Source organism: Botryllus schlosseri, chromosome 5 (assembly GCF_051294905.1).
Source record: "Botryllus schlosseri isolate E-star chromosome 5, Bs_hap1, whole genome shotgun sequence".
In the NCBI taxonomy this organism is placed as follows: Eukaryota; Metazoa; Chordata; class Ascidiacea; order Stolidobranchia; family Styelidae; genus Botryllus; species Botryllus schlosseri.
In genome coordinates, this window is record NC_137240.1 from 13,747,951 (window position 1) to 13,768,787 (window position 20,837).

At 40.3% G+C, this 20,837-nt stretch overlaps 1 protein-coding gene across 1 annotated transcript; it reads left to right on the top strand.

Moving 5' to 3' along the window:
* The first annotated feature begins 2,978 nt into the window (after positions 1 to 2,978).
* LOC145439107 (ferric reductase 1-like) lies at positions 2,979 to 20,419 on the top strand. Its single transcript, XM_080316588.1, has 10 exons — positions 2,979 to 3,631; positions 6,938 to 7,120; positions 8,183 to 8,348; positions 9,501 to 9,624; positions 14,498 to 14,612; positions 14,674 to 14,760; positions 14,821 to 14,995; positions 15,581 to 15,697; positions 16,906 to 16,991; positions 18,925 to 20,419. The coding sequence occupies exons 1-10, from the start codon at positions 3,479 to 3,481 to the stop codon at positions 19,015 to 19,017; spliced, it is 1,299 nt and encodes a 432-aa protein (XP_080172714.1). The 5' UTR covers positions 2,979 to 3,478; the 3' UTR covers positions 19,018 to 20,419.
* Positions 20,420 to 20,837: the final 418 nt, after the last annotated feature.

The window sequence follows — 20,837 nt, forward strand, 5'->3', positions numbered from 1 at the left end:
GTAACTAGTGAAAAGAAACTGTTAATAGGATTTGGGATACATACTCCAACCGCTGAGTAAAAACGAGTTCATCAAGCTATGACTATGGGATGAACCATGGGTTTACTACATGGATAAGCACTTAATGTACAGCCGTATGAGGTAAGCCACATGCAGAGGTAGATGTGAGCCATGTTTGCTTACTAATACTAACTGCCAACTGGGAGATTTCAAAGAGCCAAAAGGTTATTTCATGATAAAAAGGAAGGACTTATAGTGCAACTTGGTGAAAGCATGCTGCAAAAGGGAATTAGGAATAAGTTCAAGAGGATGAAGTCGGACTATTTTGTGTTTATCATCGATGTACTGTTCAGGAACCCCAAGCATCTCGCGGTGTACCCACGGAACCAGTTTCAGGACCAAGTCTTTGATCTAACTATAGAGATTGTATAATCTGTAATCTAACCAGGAAGTTGTGGGCCTACTTTAGTTTTCCCGTAATGCTAAATAGGATGAGCGCGAATTTGGAATTCGTTGCCCTACGTTTTTAAAACTACTTCGTGTACCCACGCTAAACGCCGTTACGACGCAACGCAACTGATAATGATAACTTGATAAATGATAACAGAACAGCTAGTGCAGAGATGCCACTGGGATATTTCGGAAAAACCCAGAATTGGAGGCGAAATAAACCCAGAAAAACCCAGATCCTATATTTCACTCAAAAGGCACGAGATAGCTGTGAAAATGGAGCCTGATAGTCGTCGAATACACTCATGCAGTCATTGAAGCCTTTGATATTGAATTTACAACAGTTCATAATACACGTTTTGCTTGGTTAACACTGCGAATCGCACAAAAAACATGTTGTTTTCCTCTCCACATATCGCAATGAAACAATTGGGGCGCAGCGTGAATACTTGATAGTGTACCGGTACTAATTATATCATCGCGCTGCGAAAGTTCAATACAATGCCATCCATTCCCTATTTCTAAGGATGATTTCATGTATTTTCAGAGACCTGAACAGATTGAAAGTAGCTTTCGATTGATTAATCCTACGACAATCACTTTTATTTGGAGTAATCACAGACATACCAACGTATAGTGGAAATAAATAACTGCCAAATCATGAAATTCAGGGTTAGGGTTAGGGACTTAGGGTTCGAATGTGCTGATAACCAATGCTTCCTATTAACTTGCTAGGGGTGTCCAACTACTATTAACTTGCTAGGGGTGTCCAACTAACTAACTCTCTCTCTCTCTGAGTGTCCCTGTTGGAACTATAAATATACTCAGATAACAATAGGATTATATTAGTCGGATCATCACCTGGTCTGTTCATGTGCTTGTGCATACCATCCAGTTACATGACATTTATCGATACATGCCGAATTGTTCACCAAGTGCCGAGTTCGCTACTGGCAATCGTCCGATATAAACATGACTTTCTGCGACCTGGAAGTTACCATTCAATGAAGCTCCCACGCATCAAGCCGAAGCCTCTCATTTTAGTAGTGAAATAGATTTTCAACACTCTGTCGTTACAATAACAGCAAAATCCATCGACAATGGAGAACTCAAGTGCGTGCATTTTACGATATTGCGACCATACTAATCTAATAATTAATTTTCGAGCGTAAAACTGACCTGGCGAACTGGACGTTGAAAAAAACCCAGATTTCAAGGATAAAAACCCAGAAACCCAGGTGATGCTCAAAAAACCCAGATCTGGGTGGAAAAACCCAGGAGTGGCATCTCTGAGCTAGTGTTTTGGCATTTGCGCTTTTTCAGTTATACTCTATCGCGCTCCAACGACGAAAAGAATGCTGCTTTGCGCCGCTAGACGACTCTCGCGTACAACAGTTTGTAGTAAAAACAGTATGTTTTCATTTATATTTCCCAGCGATTATGACTGGGTCGTAGCCGGCGCGCTAAACGCCTGTAGTAACTCCGCCGATAAAGTTCGACGCGTCGCAGTGAGGTGAAGGGTGCGAATTTCGCGATGTCATCATGACATGTCTCAATGTACAGAATGTACAGAATTTCTGGGGCCTATAAATTCAATGTTTGCTTGGCCAGAGTGACTCATTCGTTTGGTCTGCGGCGATATACCGATTTACGAATAATATGTTGCGGGTACACGCACTCGCACGAACACCTCTGTTCATAAATTGTGTCCCCGTCTGTCTGTGCAGGACTCGGAAGTAAGAGACTATAGCATTTTGTGATGTCACATGACGTAGAATTCAATTATACATATGCCACGCAATGCTGCAATACCGTGTTTGGAATATTTGTTTGTTAGACTTTTTACTAATGTTGACATTTCTCATTACTACATTTTGCAGAATGGGACGTGCACGCACAGTGTGACTGCTCAGCAGATAGTCTTGAGTTGATGAAGTTTAATGAGTCTCGGATAGTCGGAGATGTAAAGAGCAGAATGTATGAATCATAATTTTACTTGAAGTGTGGATTTATGGACCTGGGACCTTGTGACAGGTGTAATCTATTATTTGCTTGTAACCCTGAATTCAACATGAAGATAAGACATGGATATTTGGACTCTTCTGTGCACTCTGCCACTAGCAAGGGGACATTTGGCTATTCTTGGACATTGCATGTTCCATATTGAGCTATGTTCCCAATGTTTGCCAAATTGTGATTGGGATTATGGGCCACTCAACACTTGACTCGAGTCGGCCTATCACAGCAAACTAATATGGTTACCGGTCTCTGCGAAGTCGCCTACCCCCTTACCCTTCGGTTTGATATTATAATCTAACATGTTTATATGCAGCAGTGTAAATTGTACAAGTATAAGTCGCGGGCTCCTGATTTATGAAATGAGGTTGCTGGAGGCCCCTATGGAATCTCGGTACACTTTTTGAAATAAATCCTGCGTGATGAGAGATTTTCTGCATAGAATAATTGAGTAATTGAACAGAAAGTTCTGTGTGACGTTGCCACCAATTCCACTTTGGCCTGGAGGTGTGTCATGGTATTGGCTCTGCCCCTAGGCTCACCTCCACTCCCCTCTCCGAAATCACACCCTATTGTAAGTGTAGAACGGGCTATTTATGGTCTTTATACAACCCATACTGTATCCAACAAGATGGTGTATTTGTAACATTCAGCTTCTTGCTCGGTAAGTCGTTTCTATCCCAGATAGCAATGAAGTAATGCCACATATTAATTTTGATGTAACTAACGAAACGATTTCGGCAGTCTGATTCAAAAATATCAGGAGACAAGATTAAGAAGGTCGACGCCAATCCCCGACCTTCTTGTATTACTTGCTTCAGGAATTTTGACATTCATACTTTGTTTCAAATGGAGCACTATGTTTGCCCCAAAATTCATATGTTATAGCAACTGTTACAGTTTAGGTATCCTTCTCTGATTTGCGAGCAATTCTATTCGTTTACCATGCAGTTTAATGCATAGGTCTATTTAACAAGATAAGCGTAACAAGCTTATTTGCTTTAACATCACCATGAGGGGAAGCAGTGGCATTTTGATATTAATCATCTTCACGACTTGTTGGGATGAAATATATTGCCAGTGCGGTGAGACCAGAGGATGTTCGTACTTTCCAGCAAATTGTGACCCCAGCACCCCGGACTGCATCTCGTTTGTATGGACTTACGTAAGTGCTTTTTACTGCCGGGTGTGTTAATTGAATTTACTCATTGGCGGAAATGTCGTGCATTGTTGAATTCAGTTTTGAAATACCGTGTAAAAAAATAATTAGGATTGTTAAAATTACTGTTGAATGTTAGCCTACCATATGTACTGTAGTACGAATGTTAATTTCGATATGTCCACCATTATTTCTCCGATGTCATTTTTGTCAATTCCTTGCAAATATCGCTTTTTCTCTTGTAACAATAAGCCTAATGAAGTGGTTCTCAACCTTTTGTCTTCGCGGACCCCTTTTGGACCTTAACGGACTGCCATACACACACAAGTTTTAGTTCAAATTTTGCTCCATTATCGTGCAACCGTTAACTGTCCTGTAAAAATATTATCTGTAGTCTAGGGATAAACAGCAACAAAATCACTTTTCTTGGAGATAACATCATACTATTTATGTAGAAATTGGTTAGATTTTTACTATTTCAAAGCAAAATCTGCAACTGCATTTCTTGGAATACATGGCCGTTTCTTGAAAATTCGCACATTTGATTTGGTATTAACAAGTGCCGATAATCCATTTCCTCAACGATTGTTGTTGGCGAATGTATTAACGGGTAACGCTTCCGACGACACCTTTCGGTAGGATTGCAACATAAATGGCACCAAAATCGGGAGCAGATTTTTTACATAACACTTCCAGCCTTGCCATTTCTATCTAGCAGCTCTTCTTGAAGTTATTCTGGAATAGCGGTTACGGTATGTATTTCACAGGAAAAAACGAATTTTTACAAACATTTCTAATTCACCCTGATTGATCTTACTACTCCCAACTTTTTTTCCACAAACCTCAACACAACATCTCTTAGCAGAAATATGGGCGCTTACTCGTTTTACAATCATGACAATTTAGTGTTCCCCATGACACCAACAATTGTTTCCCTTGAACACGGACAAAAATTTATAAACGTCAAAATAATTTTTTTTGCCTTTGGAGAGACGGATTAGGGTTGGGGGGACTAGAGATATTAGGCAGATGTTAGGGTTGGGACAGTGGGAAGTTAAGGTTGAGAAGGGGGCATATTAGGGGTAATAATCTTAATCTATAGGGCTATTAACCTAAAAATCAAAAGGTTAAAACATTTTTTTTTTACCTTAAAAACTTGATTTTGACAAAAGTTTGACCTCATGTATGCAAATTAGGTGTTTTCGCTCATAATGTTAGAATTGTAGCCTGTTACTTATCTGCATTTCTGGTTGGAACTGTCTGTCGTTAAGTAGCAGTTTGACCTGAAAAAAACTTTTTTGAATTGAAAACCGACAAATTTTTACATGAAAAAACTTTATTTTAACGAAATCTGGACTTATGAAGAATTCCAGTAGCTACATCACGCATTTAGAAATAATTATGATTTGTTGTCGTACAACAAAATACACTTTCCTACATTCTCGGGTAGAAAGTGTCTGTTAACTTACTAAGTAGCTTGCCAAGAATATAAAAGAACGTTCAACAGCAGCAGTTGTTGGCTGGTATCAGTGAAGTTGTGTGACTGTGCGTACGTACACTGCTGGTGACACACCATGTTGCTTCATTCTGACAATGTTGTCTACATCACAATTTTCATCATTTATTATGCTTCTCGATGTAAGAGCCAATGCCCACGGCCATGCAGTCTTGCTTTCACAGTTGGGATATTGCGGTACGTTGAGCATAACGCCATGTCAACCTATTTGTTTCATTTCACCGTTTTTGATTCACAATGAGCAGACAATGGGCCGTATGCAACGGTAAGCCTATAAAGTAGGCGTCAAGCTGTAAATTGTCAAATGATATGTTCACTGACTGTGCAAACATCAACAATAAATACGAAATACAGGTTGCAAAACTATTTGACATTGTAAACAATTTTGACAAAATTCCGACTTATTTTGACTGGTCAAAAAAATATCGCCTTACTTGTGAAGTTAATCTAATTTCGATTGAAATTAGAGAAAATCATTCACTAGTATACTAAACTTAGCAAATTATGTAGATTACAGTCGTACAGGAAAGTACCTGAACGTCAAACGATATACCAGACCGTGACTATAGCCCTAGATATTGATTAAAATCCTTAGCGTCATGAAGGCTTGGATAAGTCAATTTTACTTATATTTTAGTGCAACAAGCAATTTATTCTTGTTGGCCAATTTATCCCACTTCAAGTTTTTGAACTGACTTCGATCGGGTTTAAACATCGGTAATTGGGCTTAACTATACATAATAATGGCAAGTGAACAGATTCGCTGATGGCAGATAAAAATGCCTGAAATGAACCTTAAAATGAGAAGAGTATGCTACTTAATGTGGAATGAATTTTGCTATATCAGATCAGTGTATTGTTTGTCGCGATAGATACCGGTAGGCCTAATAAAGTTTTATACTTCTAGATACAGGGTGACAGTAGGTCTATTGAAGTTTTATATTTCTAGACCCCCAGTCTATTCAAATATCTGTTCACACTTCAAACAACATAGTACTGCAATATACGAACATTGAACAGGAACACTCATTGAGCAGATGGAAGTATTAGACCATATTTTATTGCCATGCTCTGTCTCGATAACTACTTTCAGGAAACGAATATTCGTATGTCTTTGCCGTGTTTTGGATGCTGCCTTGAGGTTGCAATTGAGTGTATAGGGCCCTCATTGTGGGAAGACATTCTTGAAATAACATCTCCTTAATAAACAGGCTTTTGGTGTCGTTGTCATTAAACTTCAAATAAGTGCCTGTCACTACTTGACTCGTCACAAGTGATACTAGGCTAGGACTCGAGTAGGCCTACTCGAATCGTTGTAACCACTGGCCAGCCCTGCTCATTAACAACAGCCTGTCTTATTACGCCCCTTGTCACTATGGGTAGGTTCTGTACTGAATATTATATTTTGTTCAACCCCTTTAAAGCAGGGGTGTAGGCTAGTGGGCATATGTTTTTTGCACCGGGCCAAGGCCCAGTGGCCCACTTCCTTTCCTCCATACCACTATACCCCAAATGATTTTCGTGTAAGTTTGCTGAGGATTTTTTTTACTTTGAAGCCTCAGCCAACCCTCCACCCAATTAGTCTTGCAGGAAATGCGTGTCTCTTCTCTGAATCTCTTTAACCAATGCCTGTTGCATGTTCAAACTGTTGATTCCAACATGTTTTCAAATTTATGTCATTCGGCCACCTTTCGCGGTACAGGTATATATGAGTTGAAATAGCCTGCTCTGCTCCCCGAAATCAAATACAAAAACCGACAGGGTCTTTTATATGACTGATTTCCAATTTCTTCCAGGATACAGCAGCCGGGAAGTTCGCAATGACAATCACTGGAGGTCCAGGAATTACCTCATACGCCGGTGTTGCCTTCACCCAGCAGGCAGGAATGCAGGATGGGGATTTGTATTATTGCACTGGCGAGAAACTCCAGTCCGCAGCCATTACTGGTCAAGTACCGCCTGCTGATGCTTCTAATGCCGTGAGTATATATTAGAGTCCTCCAATGTATTATTTATCCTCAACATTAGAGTCTTCCCGGTTTGTAAAATTGCCAACGTAATGCACAATGTGTAATGATATCATGTTGTATCGTCACCAAGGCTATAGCAATCTCATACTAACTAATGTGGATGCGTTGAGTTTGTGATGGGTCACTTTTGCGTGATATGTATTTGTGCCGTGGCTTGTGATTGACTTGATAAAATGTCATCCCAGTTTTTAGACTTGTGCATGTGTAAGTTTCGGACTGTTTGCAATGGGCAAATCTTTTGATGCCAGCCTTCGCAAGAAAATGAAACCCGCGGGTCGCAGTCATATTGGTATCAAAAAGGCAATCAGTAATATCTTTAGAGATGGTTAGTCAGGAGACACTTCTACTTTTTCAGAGTTTGAATCATGTTTAGGCTAGAAGTGAAATTGTCATTAATTAATAAATAAATGAATATCTGTTGTAGACCCTGTAATAACTATCCCCTGTATTACAGTGACTTAGTGTATTATTGAAAAATGCAACTGTTAGTAGTGTAGGTGGTCATTTTGCGTTGGGCGTAAAGATGCACTCTGCAAGTCAACAAATAGCCACCTACAATTATTACCATACTGAAAGTTTGCTATCCCTCTTCCAAAATATACTTTATTAAACTACTTGCTTGAGTACTTTTAGACCTTCATTTTCTATTCCCACTCAAGTAGCTGAGAACTGTCTTGAGAATTGCTACTTGTACTTGCAATTGATTAGTGATTTGGAGCATTACTTATATTTCAAATGTTTGTTTATGAAGACCTAGTTCAGTATACAGTGCTGTGCTAATTCGGTCACAGGCCCTCCCAACACACCATGCAAATGCCATTTAGTATTCAGCATGCCTTATTCGCTGTTGGAGTACCAAAACTGACTACTTTGACTATCTCTGAATATCTTCGACATTCGTATACGCCACAATAATCACCAAATGCATTTGTATGTGTATGTGATTGAGTAGCTTGTTACGAGTCTAACCACTGTCATGAAAATGCTCATCATGGCGATGTATTTTTATAGGCTGCCGGTCTTGAAAATATCACTTTCGGAGTGCAAAACGGTGTCGCCAGTTGCTCGTTCACTCGACCTACGAGTGTCAAAAAGACAGTGTCCAGCGGACAGGAGGTCACTTTCGATCTGACCACTACAAAATACTACATTATTTTTGCTCGTGGAAGCTTCTCTGGTGAGTTGTATCATGTTAGGAATGTGCTTGCCGCTCCTTAACGATGGCTTTGATTTGTAGCTCAATGAATTGGATATAAAAATAATTGGCGCCAATGACTCGATGCTTTATCCTGATTAGTCACATCAGAAAATGAAACAAGATTAGAGTCAAATGTTGCATTTATGATTGCTTCAACGAGACATTCTTGTGAAGAAATATAGAACTTATATACATTACCACGCCCAGAAGATGACGCAGCGACCCATATTCTAATGAATTGTCTTTTGTACTCCGTTTGTGTCGAAAATGACAGTCATCGTACCGAAACGATAAAGCAAATGAGTTTTTTGCCCAAGGCGTTTGTTTTAACAGAATAATTTTGACACCCGACCGAATTTTTCGCTGATCTTTGTATTGCTGTTTTATGATATATGCTGATGTCATCTTAGAATTCATGTTTTACCATTTGACTTACATGAAACCAATGCTCGTGTTTTACATGTTCTAGTTCACTGTTCCCCACAGTTGGAGTGAATGGAATGAAACCTAATTGTATACGTAATAGTATGATAAAGTCAATTATGTTTTATTAGTGAATTACCACACTGTTACCACATACTTTGAATCATCTGATTAACCAGAGATAACCCAAAAAAATTTTGAACTGCTATAATTGGTCTCAACTCGACGCAATGAGTTAGAAACGGAGTCCCGTAAAATCGAATCAACTAATTTAATCCTAATTTACATCTAGCGCATCTGCAACTGAAAGGATTTTACGATGTTAAAATAGCTGCAAAAACAGCGGTCTCGAAAGTGACATATTAGTTGTTGGTAACAACCGAATACGTTAGTATCTCAAGATGCCAAAATAGAAATATTCACCAATTTGAATTTCAGTGAATTTCGATTTTATGTGGTGTACGATGGTGGTATCGATAATGTGACAAAATTCTATTGCCTTTCATGGACCACTTGAAACTAGTCCGCTGACCCGCAAGGGCTTCACGTACCCTGCCTTGCAGTACACTCGGCCCATCTTTTCCGCGATCGCTTTGCTTTCAAACGATATTACTAAACCGGTAGCAGAGCTCGAACGTGTCATTGATTATAATGGCACATCCCGATATTCGCCATCAGCTATCCCTGACTGGTTATATTCCCATACAGGTGGAGCCTTGGTTTACCACGGCGGCGGTGCGACGCAGAGAGGAGTTTCAGCTTCCCCAGTCAATCTCTCTGCGTTCGACGGCGGTGGAGTTGCCGGCGTTCCGTCGTTGGTAAAGGCTCACGGGTGGGTTTCAAGCGACCCCATTAACATACAGATATCCCTCTCATCATCATCCTCTTAGCGTTTGGGATGGTGCAGACAAAAATGAACTCTATTTCTTGCTCGGTACTGCAGTGCTGCTGCTGCTCCATCTTGGAAGCGATGAATTTCTTTTTACAATTTGTCACTAATAAGTCTTGTCTTCTGATGATGATGAGAGATTAGGGACAGGCTATTACCGCAGAAGATTTATTAGATTTTAACAGAAAATCCCAACTACCTCTGAGGAAACAATACATCAAGTAAAGGTAGCATAGCAGTATAAGTGGTGTGAGATAAGGAAAGATGAGAGCTAGACCATAATCTTTGGATCTAGTCTTCTCGACTAGCATCAGTTACAAAGAAGTAGTCGAAATAATTCGGAACGAGCAAACACTGCAAAAATACGCGAGCTAAATAGTAAGTGTGTTCCAAATAGGCATACGAACCTTCAAAATCACATACAAAGATGAGGAAATCAGGCAGAAAATATACAAGGAAACAGTCGGTATGATAAAGACAAATAACAAAGAAGCGAAAATATTTCTACCCAAAAAAAACAATTGGTTTTACATCACCATCAGAGCTGTACCAACTGAAGTTGAGGATGAGGAAATGGAACAACTAATGAGAAATTTGAATTGTGGTAATATTGTACAAATAGAAAGGATCAAACACCGCGAAACAGGTTACTATAATGGGTATAGGAGCGTCGCAATCGAAGACGTAATCCTGGATAACATCCCCGCCTTCCTAGACATTGAGGGGACCCACTGCAAGATTTTCTTGCCGTTGACAGCAGTGAAGAAATGCGCTAGGTGCTTTCAGTTCGGGCATCCGATATCAGAATGCACGAACGAAGTAGTGTGTCTGTATTGCAAAGCCACAGGACACACTCAAAACGATTGCCCACAGAAGCAATCGGATTATCCAAAACTGCAGAGAAAAGAAAATGAGAATAAAAACAAGACTAGATCAGAAGTAAACCACGGCGAAAGCAAACAAAACGAAAAAAAGAGAACGAAATAACGGAACCAAAAAAAGCAAATACAGTGCGAAAAGAACTAGCAATACGAGAAGAAAATACTGACGAGGTAATAGAATCCCAGTCAGAAATCCCAGAAACCAACGAATGGAAAGAGTTACTCCAACAGCTCTCCTCGGACGGATCTGATTCAGAATCGGAACCAAAGCCGAAATCGCCAGAAAATGGGGAGAACACGCGCCAAGCCGAATCGGACCCAGAAACTCGGATAGACACCTTTTCTGAACAAGAACGTAATGATATATTAGCGAAATAGAAAACTGTAACTCCCAGGAAAAAGCGCTCTTAAGAACAGAACAAGAGCGTGGAATAAACAGAAAAGAAAATCTAACACAAATCGGGCGGTCAGAAAGACAATTCCCAACCTAATCAAATAAAATGGAGGTCACCATAGCATCAGTTAACACAAATGGCTTAACGAGAGTATGGAAAACTTTCAGTGAATTGATGATAAGAAAAATTTCGATGTAGTTTGCGTGCAAGAGACTCACAAGATAAATAGACAGCGTCTAACGACTTGGTGCAATCTAAACAATTTCATCTTGTACGATAATAGTATTGACATTGAAGACAACCATAAAGATAACAGAAGTAAAAACAGGATATTTTCACAAGGTACAGCAATTTTTCTGAATAAAAGGCTGTCAGATCGTTTTACCATCCAACACAATGTACATGTACCGTACAGATTGCAAAAAATGATCCTGAACAGCCAAGACGATTGCGTGGAGATTTGGAATCTGTACGGGCCACCTAAGGTAGGAAAAACCCAAACAGAATTCTACAAACTCCTACGCAATAAAATAAAACAAGGTAAAAACAAAAAAATAGTATGTAGTGATTTTAATATAATCCGAGACAGATTAGATGCTAAGTACACGTCATACTTCAAATAGACGGCCGCAGGAAAGATTTGGAATGAGATTTGCAGAACAAACGGACTGGTCGACATCTTCAGATTGAGGAATTCGTACAAACGTACCTACACAATTACAAAACATAATCAACAGAGACGTATTGACCGCATATATTGTACCAAAGATCAGCAACAAGATGTACGTGACTTTAGATACCAGTTGAACATGCTGTCGGATCACACATACATGTGTGTTGTTAAAATGAATAAGCAAGAAATGAAAAGATGGGGAAACAATGCTGAAATTTACGACGACCAAATTACCCAAAATGAAATTGAAGAAGCATATGACCTACACGTGAAAGAAAAAAAAACACTTCGATGAGATAGCCACATGGTGGGACCTCATGAAGTTAAAATTTGAAGAAATCCTATCGAAGAGAGGTAGGGTCATAAACAGCGAAGAAAAGAGTAGAAGGAGTGCTCTAGAAGAGAAGTTCATTGCCGCACAGAGTGACGGGGGTGAAGTCAACTTTTTGAGAGAAGAACTCAAAAAATTAGATCTAAAAGAGTTCAAGAGGCAAGCTTTCCAAGCTAGACTAAAGAACGGCGAAAAAGATGAAAAACCGACGAAAGAATTTTTTAAAAGAGTGAAAACAGCCGTGGAGAGACAGAACATCGATGTCTTAATAAACGGCAGTGGAGAGATAGTAAGCTCCGAAAATGAGATAACCGAAGAAGTAACAGAATTTTATAAAAGTTTGTGGGGAACAAAAGCAATAACTAATCCGACAATGCAAAAACGATTTGTCAACAAAATAGAAAATAACCAAATATCAGATGACCAGAAAAGGATATTAAATGAGCCAATTGATGAAAAAGAAATTAAAGCAGCCATAAACGATATGGAAAACGGTAAATCACCGGGATCCGATGGCCTTTCCGCAGAATTTTATAAAACTTTCTGGTGGAGGATCAAATCTGAATTAAAAGAAGTTTTGAACAACGCTTTCCTCTTTAAATCAACTTGCCAGTCTTGGAATAAAGGCCTGGTGAAGTTGATATATAAGAAAGGAGATGCCAAGGATCTGAAAAATTATAGGCCCATTACGTTGTTAAACACCAATTATAAAATTCTGTCAAAAATAATAAACACAAGACTCACCAGCGTACTACCGAGTATAATATTGAACACGCAGAAATGCAATGTCAAAAGCAGGAATATCTTCGACGCGGCGCTATATATAAAAACAAGCGTAGAATACGCCACGGAAAAAGGCTTACCCCTTAGAGCAGTGGTTCTTAACCTTTTTTCCTCCAGCGCCCCCTTTCAAAAATTATCGTGCTCCAGCGCCCCCCCCCCCCCCCTAATTCATAATGTAAGGAATGTAATAAAGACAATGAGTAAGAGGGATGGCCGTAACAGCACTTCGTCAACCCCCTAAAAACGATTGCCTTGCGCACCCATAGCGTGATAAACCGAACTTCTGAGGGCTTCGTCCCCACGAACCCCCTATCGTGATTGCGATGGTCAGCAAAGTTTGTGTGGTCTGGTCGCCCTAGGTACCAAAATTTTCTATAATGCATGAATGAATAGGTGGTAATTACATACATAAGTCGCGATAAACTGAGTGAGCTGTTGTATAGGCAGATAAAGGGCACGTGATTAATAATTAAACATATTCGGGCGTGCCCGCAGGTACAAATATTCGTTACCAGAGCCGTAACAGCACTTCGTCAGCCCCCCCCCCCCCCCAAACAAAAAACGTTTTATGATGAAAAAGAATGGAAACCATCAAAACGCACCTCTTACCACCACTGACGAGCGACCGACCAAATGATCACCTGAAGCCGATCGAAACAGACGAACCTGTCGAAAGAAGGGAAAATGACGTACCGAGCTCGAAACACGACGAAATTGCAAACGACGACGAGCCGCGTGAAGAGCCCGTGCTCGGAACAAGTGATCCCGATTCAACGACGGATGACGAAGCGAGCGCGTGCTCGGACCGGACGACGACGTGCAGAGATGACAAATGTTCGAATTCAGGAAGATGAAAAAAATTCAATTTTTGCAATACTATATATAGATTAAATTTATTTGTACTGAAATTTTAAAGCAATAAATTATGGCGGAAGGCCGAAAGAGAAAAAAAAAAAAGGTTAACTGCGCCACTGGGCAAGTGCGAGCCCGCTGCTTTTTCAGGGTACTTGAGTTGGTGTTGCCTTTTTGTCATAAAAACCGAGTTAAATGGTCCCGGTATTACGCTGAATGAATATATTTTTGTAGATTCTACCTAATTTTGCACTCATTGTAATCTTGGGTCGACTCAAGTCACGATGTTCTAGTGACTCGACTTGACTCGAGTCATTTTTTTCGAATGCGTGAAATAACTCGACTCAAGTCGAGTCAATTTTGTATTGACTCGATTTGTACTCGAGTCGTTGTGCATGACTCGGACCAAGTCATATGACTCGAGATCGAGACTGCCAAGACAGACAATTCATTGTTACTTCGAAGTATTGTAAAGTCACCACTCACCACATTATTGGTATTTCGTCTATCAGTCCTGATACACGGACAATAGGGCCAGTAACTGTTCGTACTGTAGAAAATGACGATATTACGAATGTGAGCCATTCTATATCACTCGAGCAGTGTTGAAATATGTGACTTGAACCGGATTGAACTCCGAAGTGAACAGTGACTTGGACTCGGACTCGACCCTCTACTCACTGACTTGGACTCGGGCTTGACTCGGTGGTGAATTGGAAAATGACACGACTTGAGTCAAAGCTATAGAAGTGAGATGGACTTGTGACCCGGAACCTTGTGACCTGGTTACTGACAATTACAACCCTGCTCAAAAAGTTAGTCTTCTATGCATGCTTATGTGTAGGCTGTGTACCTAACTTGTAGGTTGTATAACTATTTTCCAGTATTGTTCTGTTTTCAGCATTCTCATGGTTCTGGCTTGGCTGCTGCTGTCGAATCTAGGCGTGACGATCGCGAGGCATTTCAAGCCGCTGTTCCCCGGTGTGGAACCCGGCGGGGTGAAGCTTTGGTTTCAAGTGAGTGGTTGTGACATAGTCCGTCGGGACACTAGAAGAAACGCAGACAATTACGTTGCAGCTACATCGATTCACTATGATAACGGTACTGTTGGCGACGATCTCCGGGTTCATCATCATTTTCGTGCAAGTGGGAGAGTTTGCAGACGTAAGCGGGTTGTTGCTGTGTTATCGAACACTACAAATGATGACGATGTTTTTTTTACAGCACATTATGTCTCACGCCGTCATCGGGATAATAGTTATGGGGCTAGCCCTGCTGAACCCTACCATGGCTCTGTTTCGGCCGAATCCAAATGCCGAGCGCAGGCCCATCTTCAATTGGATGCATTACAGCGTCGGTTCGATCGCGCGGATATTGTCTATCGCGAATCTGTTTTTAGGTGAGTCGCGTATTGTAAATATTGATAAGGTTGCATGTCCTACGCTGTTTAGTGTTTACTTTGAGTATGCACTATCGAGTCGTGTGTTTTCACAAATTTCAAGTGCTGAATTTGCCTGGCTTTCGATTCTGTTCTGGCGTTGGCTGTTCTATACCCTGTGCAGTTAATGACGGACTATAATGTAATTTCCAGCTGATGTCAAACTCTTGTAGTGTCACGCCGTTCTATCGATGTTTGCCATGTTTTTAACTCTATTGATCTTCTAATTGTTTGAATTTTGAGAGATGTGTACGTGACTATAATTAATGAATGCTTATTGGGAATACGAGTGGTGCGAAAAACAGCTCTGTCACGAATTGGCATTTTTGTAACCGTCTTCTGACACGGAATATGATTTACGGCCGATTTCGGAAATGAACCCTTCGAGTTACAACAGCAAACGGTTTACGACACAATCATTGCCAACTACTTAAGAATGCATGAATGCTTGTTCCTTATCCGGTAGGCTCATGTATTTTATGACAAAAGCCATTTCCCGTTATACAAGTTTTTCGGACTCCTTATTAGCTACTTATTCCATTGCAGGCGTTGAAGCATACGGATCCTTGACAAATTGGATTGCGATATTGGGAGGTTTCGTGGGTTGGGTTGTTCTGAACGAAATCGTTTTGGAAATTCTCTCTTTCCACTACTTACACACCGGTATGACACGTTTCGTTCCTTCTTGTAGCGGAAATGAGTGGCCAAGTTTTTATGAAGGCACACCCTTGCTGGTGGACGATTTTTTGGCGTCAATCATGCGATATTGAGTAGGCCTACTGGTGTTCTTAGTGATGTGTGCACTGCGTGTTGGGATCAAGTCACTGCATTCGAGTAATTTCAAAATTTGTGAAGTCAAGCAAATTATCAAAGTGACTCACATAAATAAACTAGTCAGACTTGGATCCATGCTGTTTCTGCTCGACCAAGACGATATGAGTCACGAGTTGTACATGGAAATCACCTGAGAATACTGCTCACAGGATATGCTCCATGCAAAATACTATAGTCCATGGGTTAATTCGGTATATGGTACGTTCATTGACTGAAATGCGGCAAGAAGGCTGCAGGTGTTAACCCATTTGTGTTAAGGAGAAATAACGTTTTATGGTTGTTCAACACTGTGGGGCCAATACTAGTTCTACACAAAGAATATGAATGAAGAATATATGCATGCTGGTCCTGGTTGTGATGATAATATAATCCAGTTAAAGCCATTATGACGGCTGTTCGAGCATACCGAAGCTGTTTTGTGTTGGATGTCGCTGACGAACTAACCATATAGGATATGTAAATGGGATCCTATAAATAAAGGATTAGTATTGATGATGTTGTCCTTTCTAGTGCACCTGAGAGGATTGCAACGCTTGCGAAGTAGAATGTTTGATGACTTGTAAATTTGTCTCCTGGTCACGAGGGATTCTACAGTTTTTGGTTTTCCAAGTTAATCAGAAAACTTGAGTCGTCCCAACACTGGTGCACACTAGTAATATGTTATGTAGTTATGTATTACTTGTCACTAAACTATATCTATGTTTCCAATCTTGATGAAGTACATGTTGTGCCAGGGGGTATCCATGTCTACTTGTAATCTTCGAGTCAAATTTGCGCTGATTGCAATTATTATAGTCATGAAACACTTACTGAGCAGTGTATTTAGCCGTAATTGAATCTGTGCACGGTATAAATTATTCAGTATGAGGGGAAATAGTGAAGTTTTAAGACAGGTTTTTGGCCTGCAATTTGCCTTACAATCAGCTTACCGTTGCTCACCAAATTTCAATGCCTTGAGGATTTTGAATTCTAGACGCTGTTGGTTTGGCAAACGATCCTGTGGGTCGGTATAAGATAAATCCCGTTTCTCCTTTTAGTGTTGGGCATGGAGAGAAATGTTGCGAGAAATGAAGTGCCCGGATCCAGCTTGGAAGTGGATGAAGGCAAGGGAGAGGCAGTTCGGGTAAGTCGTTGTCTGTAATCCTGTAGTTTAGTGGCTCTCAAAATTTTTTCGAAACGCCCTCCTTGATGACGTATAAAATTTAGTGTGTGTACCCCCTCCCCCCCCCCGTGTCAAATCATAATTATTAATAAGATCAACCAGAATGCCTACAATCACAACGCATTGTTTGGTAGCACGGAAGGTGTCATGGATGTTCAGACACTTCTAAGATAAGTAATTCGGATTACACAGAGAGCAAAATATACTAGCTGCAGGTGAATTTCCAGTTTAATATTTCTTAGACACGATCATATACAATGATAGCTCATAGCTCATAGATATTTTGGTGCTTAATCCCCTCTATTTCGCCCCTTGGGCGTAGCTCAAATGTACCTGACCATAAGCTAACTATAAAACCAGTGACACAGCTAAACACGCATTTACCAATTACACTTCATTCGGAGAGATCTTCTTGTTAGTGCAAGGCTCGGTATCAGTCAAAATCAAGCATCAGTGTGTGCATGGTACGACGTGAATATGACATTTAAAAACAAAATACAATTAGGATCATTGCCATTGTGGAAACGTGGAAGTTTCAGCACAAATTCTTTCCTAGTTCAAAAATCATCATTTCTCTCGGGCGGCTCTGCGCTTCCCCCCGGATGCTTCCATGCCCCCAGTTTGCGAACCACTACTGTAGTTGGTCAATGGTCATTGAGTGTATTAGATCTGCTCACCCTCGCACGCATGCACATATGTGTCGGTCTCTGTTGGTCTGAGCACTTTTTCCCCTTGACTTTTGAAGACATTGTACCTACGGTGGGCCCAGATAGAATTACGATGCTTGAAAAGTTAACCAGTCAGACCACAGTCGCAATTGAACTCGCACTCTATCGCTGTGAACATTGATAGCCCTGGCCCTGTCACATTATTTTCTATGGTTAAAAAAGAAGAATTGGGTTTGTGGTAGTTGCTAAAATCGACATTACTGCAAATGTAATAATGCGGTTGTCGCAATTTTGTAACTACAAGCAAGAAACTTGAAATTCTGAGGTGGTCAGTTACGACGCCCTTCTACTTTTTAAATGGATCACTCGAGTAGCTTTTGCGGACTCGTACCACTTGCACAGGCAGTTCGGCGCAGGTGGAAAGTACTTTTCGTATAAGTGAAATTATCGCAGCAACCGGCCAGAGTAGACCATGCTTCACACAGACATAGTATGATTTTGGAAAGATTGGTGACATGGTGTTCGAAGGGTTGCTAGTCGGTCACGAAAATGTATGCAATTTTGGAAGTAGACACTGGTACTTGACGCCCCGTCCCAATCAAATTCTTTCAACTACTCAGTTTTAAGCTTCAAGCTGAGCGTTTTGGAATATCTTAAAAATTGCAACTTCCACTTGTATTTTGGTAGAAAGTTATGAAATTAATTTTACTGCTACCGAATATCTTTAACGAGTACTTTGACCACGACGACATCTGATTAAATCACATACAAGAGGTAGAAATAATCTTCTCTGAGCTGTATTTTTTGGCTTCAGTGTTGTTTTATTGCGGTAATTGCAATCAATGTTCACTCTAATTTTCGACGAGACTGTGCACACTCACCAACTCACTGCGTAGACCCTTGGACAACAGTGCGTAACAACTAAAAAAAGTTCATCACTTCGGATTTTTTGTGCGCATCTTAGATTTTCTGTGCGCACTGCGCACAGACCGTGTCAGCACTGCGCATTTGCGCACGTGCGCACTGCGCAGCTTAGAGGGAACATTGCTTGCAATAATTCGCTGCCCACTATGAACACAAGTGCAATAGGTCAAGGACAGCCAACCGGAAATATTATCCACAAGTTGAGTCTGCTCTGTGAAGATTTCACTCCTACTGCATTTGGATTTTGTATGTGTCTATAAAATTCCGACTTTGTAACTGGTCCTTCTATCTTGTATTAACAGGGTCAAACCGTCAAAACAGTCGTACTTGTGATATACGCTTTGGGGCTTCTTGGATTCTTCATCGCATTCCTTGTTGCTGTTTTAGGCGATTGAAGATTGTAACCGCAGAATAACCACGTACTACCGATTAGCAAAAGGCATTCCGTGCTCAAACGGATATTTAAATACTTCGTGGACAGTAGCATCTTCGCTTTTCACCATATTATATATATGTGAAATCTATTTTCATTGTTTGAGCAATAATTCATATATATTTTACAAAATATCGAGTGTTGAAGTAAGACGCCTCTTATATCCATTGAAGTGAATCTTGTGCTCCTAAAAAGAAGTTCATGAAGCCGCACTGACAATATATCAATGTGCGGTAGCTTTGTTTTCTATTTGAGCTTGAAATGTCAACGGAATGAGTTGCCATGCCTTCATTGCCATTGGTCAACAAGAATAACAAAGAAGTGACTAAAGCCCGCTATAGGATACATTGCCTTTTCAACTTTACCTTTGAATTGTGTTATGAAGACGTTGGTCTTATTATTTGCAATATATTTCAACTTGGAATCAAAATGTATATGGCTCGTATGACTTGAATAATTCATAACATTTTCCATTATATGAATGGATATCTAGATTTTATCCTGTATATTGGTCATCTCAATGATACTTACTGACCCTTGGATATGTTTGACTAGTGTTTAGCAAATCATTTTATCACAATTTATGAAACCATTCGTTTATAATACCGTTGTTATGCCATAATCTTTTCTTCAACCATAGATCTCTTTAAATGCGTTTTTAAGTGTGAGCTAAGCTAGCTAGCTAGCTATATTTTTGAAATGATGCAAGACGCCTAGATGTGCACCTAGATCTATGTACTGTGGCCTTGGTTTGACCATGAAACAACACACATTATGGCCCTATTAGCTTCGTGGCTGACTGTCAGTCTTGTGGTGGGCTAATTTGTAGCTCAAGAGTGCAAATGCGATTTTCATGTACTGTATACGTTAAGGCTTGGGTTATCACTCGCTCTTATGATCCTGTAATGAGCTGTAATGGCGTGCCATGACATCAGTATGCTGAGATTATGCAAGCCCGTATAAATTGTGATGAATTGTAGTAGTGTGTTCCGTTGATTATTATTGGTCTGTCTATTGCAGTGGTATGCACTCGCACTCTATATCCCTCAATTAGTTATCCACTGCATCCTCGGTGTGTGATGCCCCGCCAAACCTATTATTCTTGACATTGAAATGTTGATAGCCTTCTTTACTACTACGCAGACATCTTATGAGCCTGTCAGATCTGCCACACGTTGGACAATTTTGTGTATATTTTGGAAGTAGAACACTATGATTATTTTGCACTTATCGTGTAATTTGCATTAACGTTATATATCCTATCCAGATTTTGACACCTTTTGCTCTTGATCTTGAAGATCGTTTTCGTTGGTCCAAATAGTCTGCTTATAGTACAACAAAAATATATACCAATGTTCATTTTATTTTGAGTTCGTGTGTGGCTGGTAAATTCGGGAAGGTGAACTTGGTGACTTTGACATTAAGCTTATATGCGGATGATCGGGAGGGAATATGGAAATTTTTCGCCAAGTGATCGCAGTGTTTCGTGAGTGGCGGTACAACCCAGTCACTGGGGCGAAATTAAATCAGGTCGATCTGGAGCTGTAAATCATTATGGCCTCACTTTTAAGTAACAGATTTAGTTCGCAGACCTTCATCGTCCCCGTAACTAATGTTTCGGCACGGCCCTGAATCTTGTGATGCAAAGAGGTGAAAAATAGAGTTAGATGTGTAACTGATTCGGCGGCAGAGAAATTCCAACTAAATCGGTCGAGGGACTTTTATATAAGCGGGAGCGAAATAAGATGACAAAAGATTGATTACGAATGATTAGGGTTTTAT

What these genes read in the sequence shown, in the direction of transcription:
- LOC145439107 (XM_080316588.1), top strand. Translation starts at nt 3,479, where the DNA reads ATGAGGGGAAGCAGTGGCATTTTGATATTAATCATCTTCACGACTTGT. An exon ending in CTGCTGATGCTTCTAATGCC is followed by an intron (nt 7,121 to 8,182) that starts GTGAGTATATAT and finishes GTATTTTTATAG; the next exon opens with GCTGCCGGTCTTGAAAATAT. An exon ending in GGGTGAAGCTTTGGTTTCAA is followed by an intron (nt 14,613 to 14,673) that starts GTGAGTGGTTGT and finishes ATTACGTTGCAG; the next exon opens with CTACATCGATTCACTATGAT.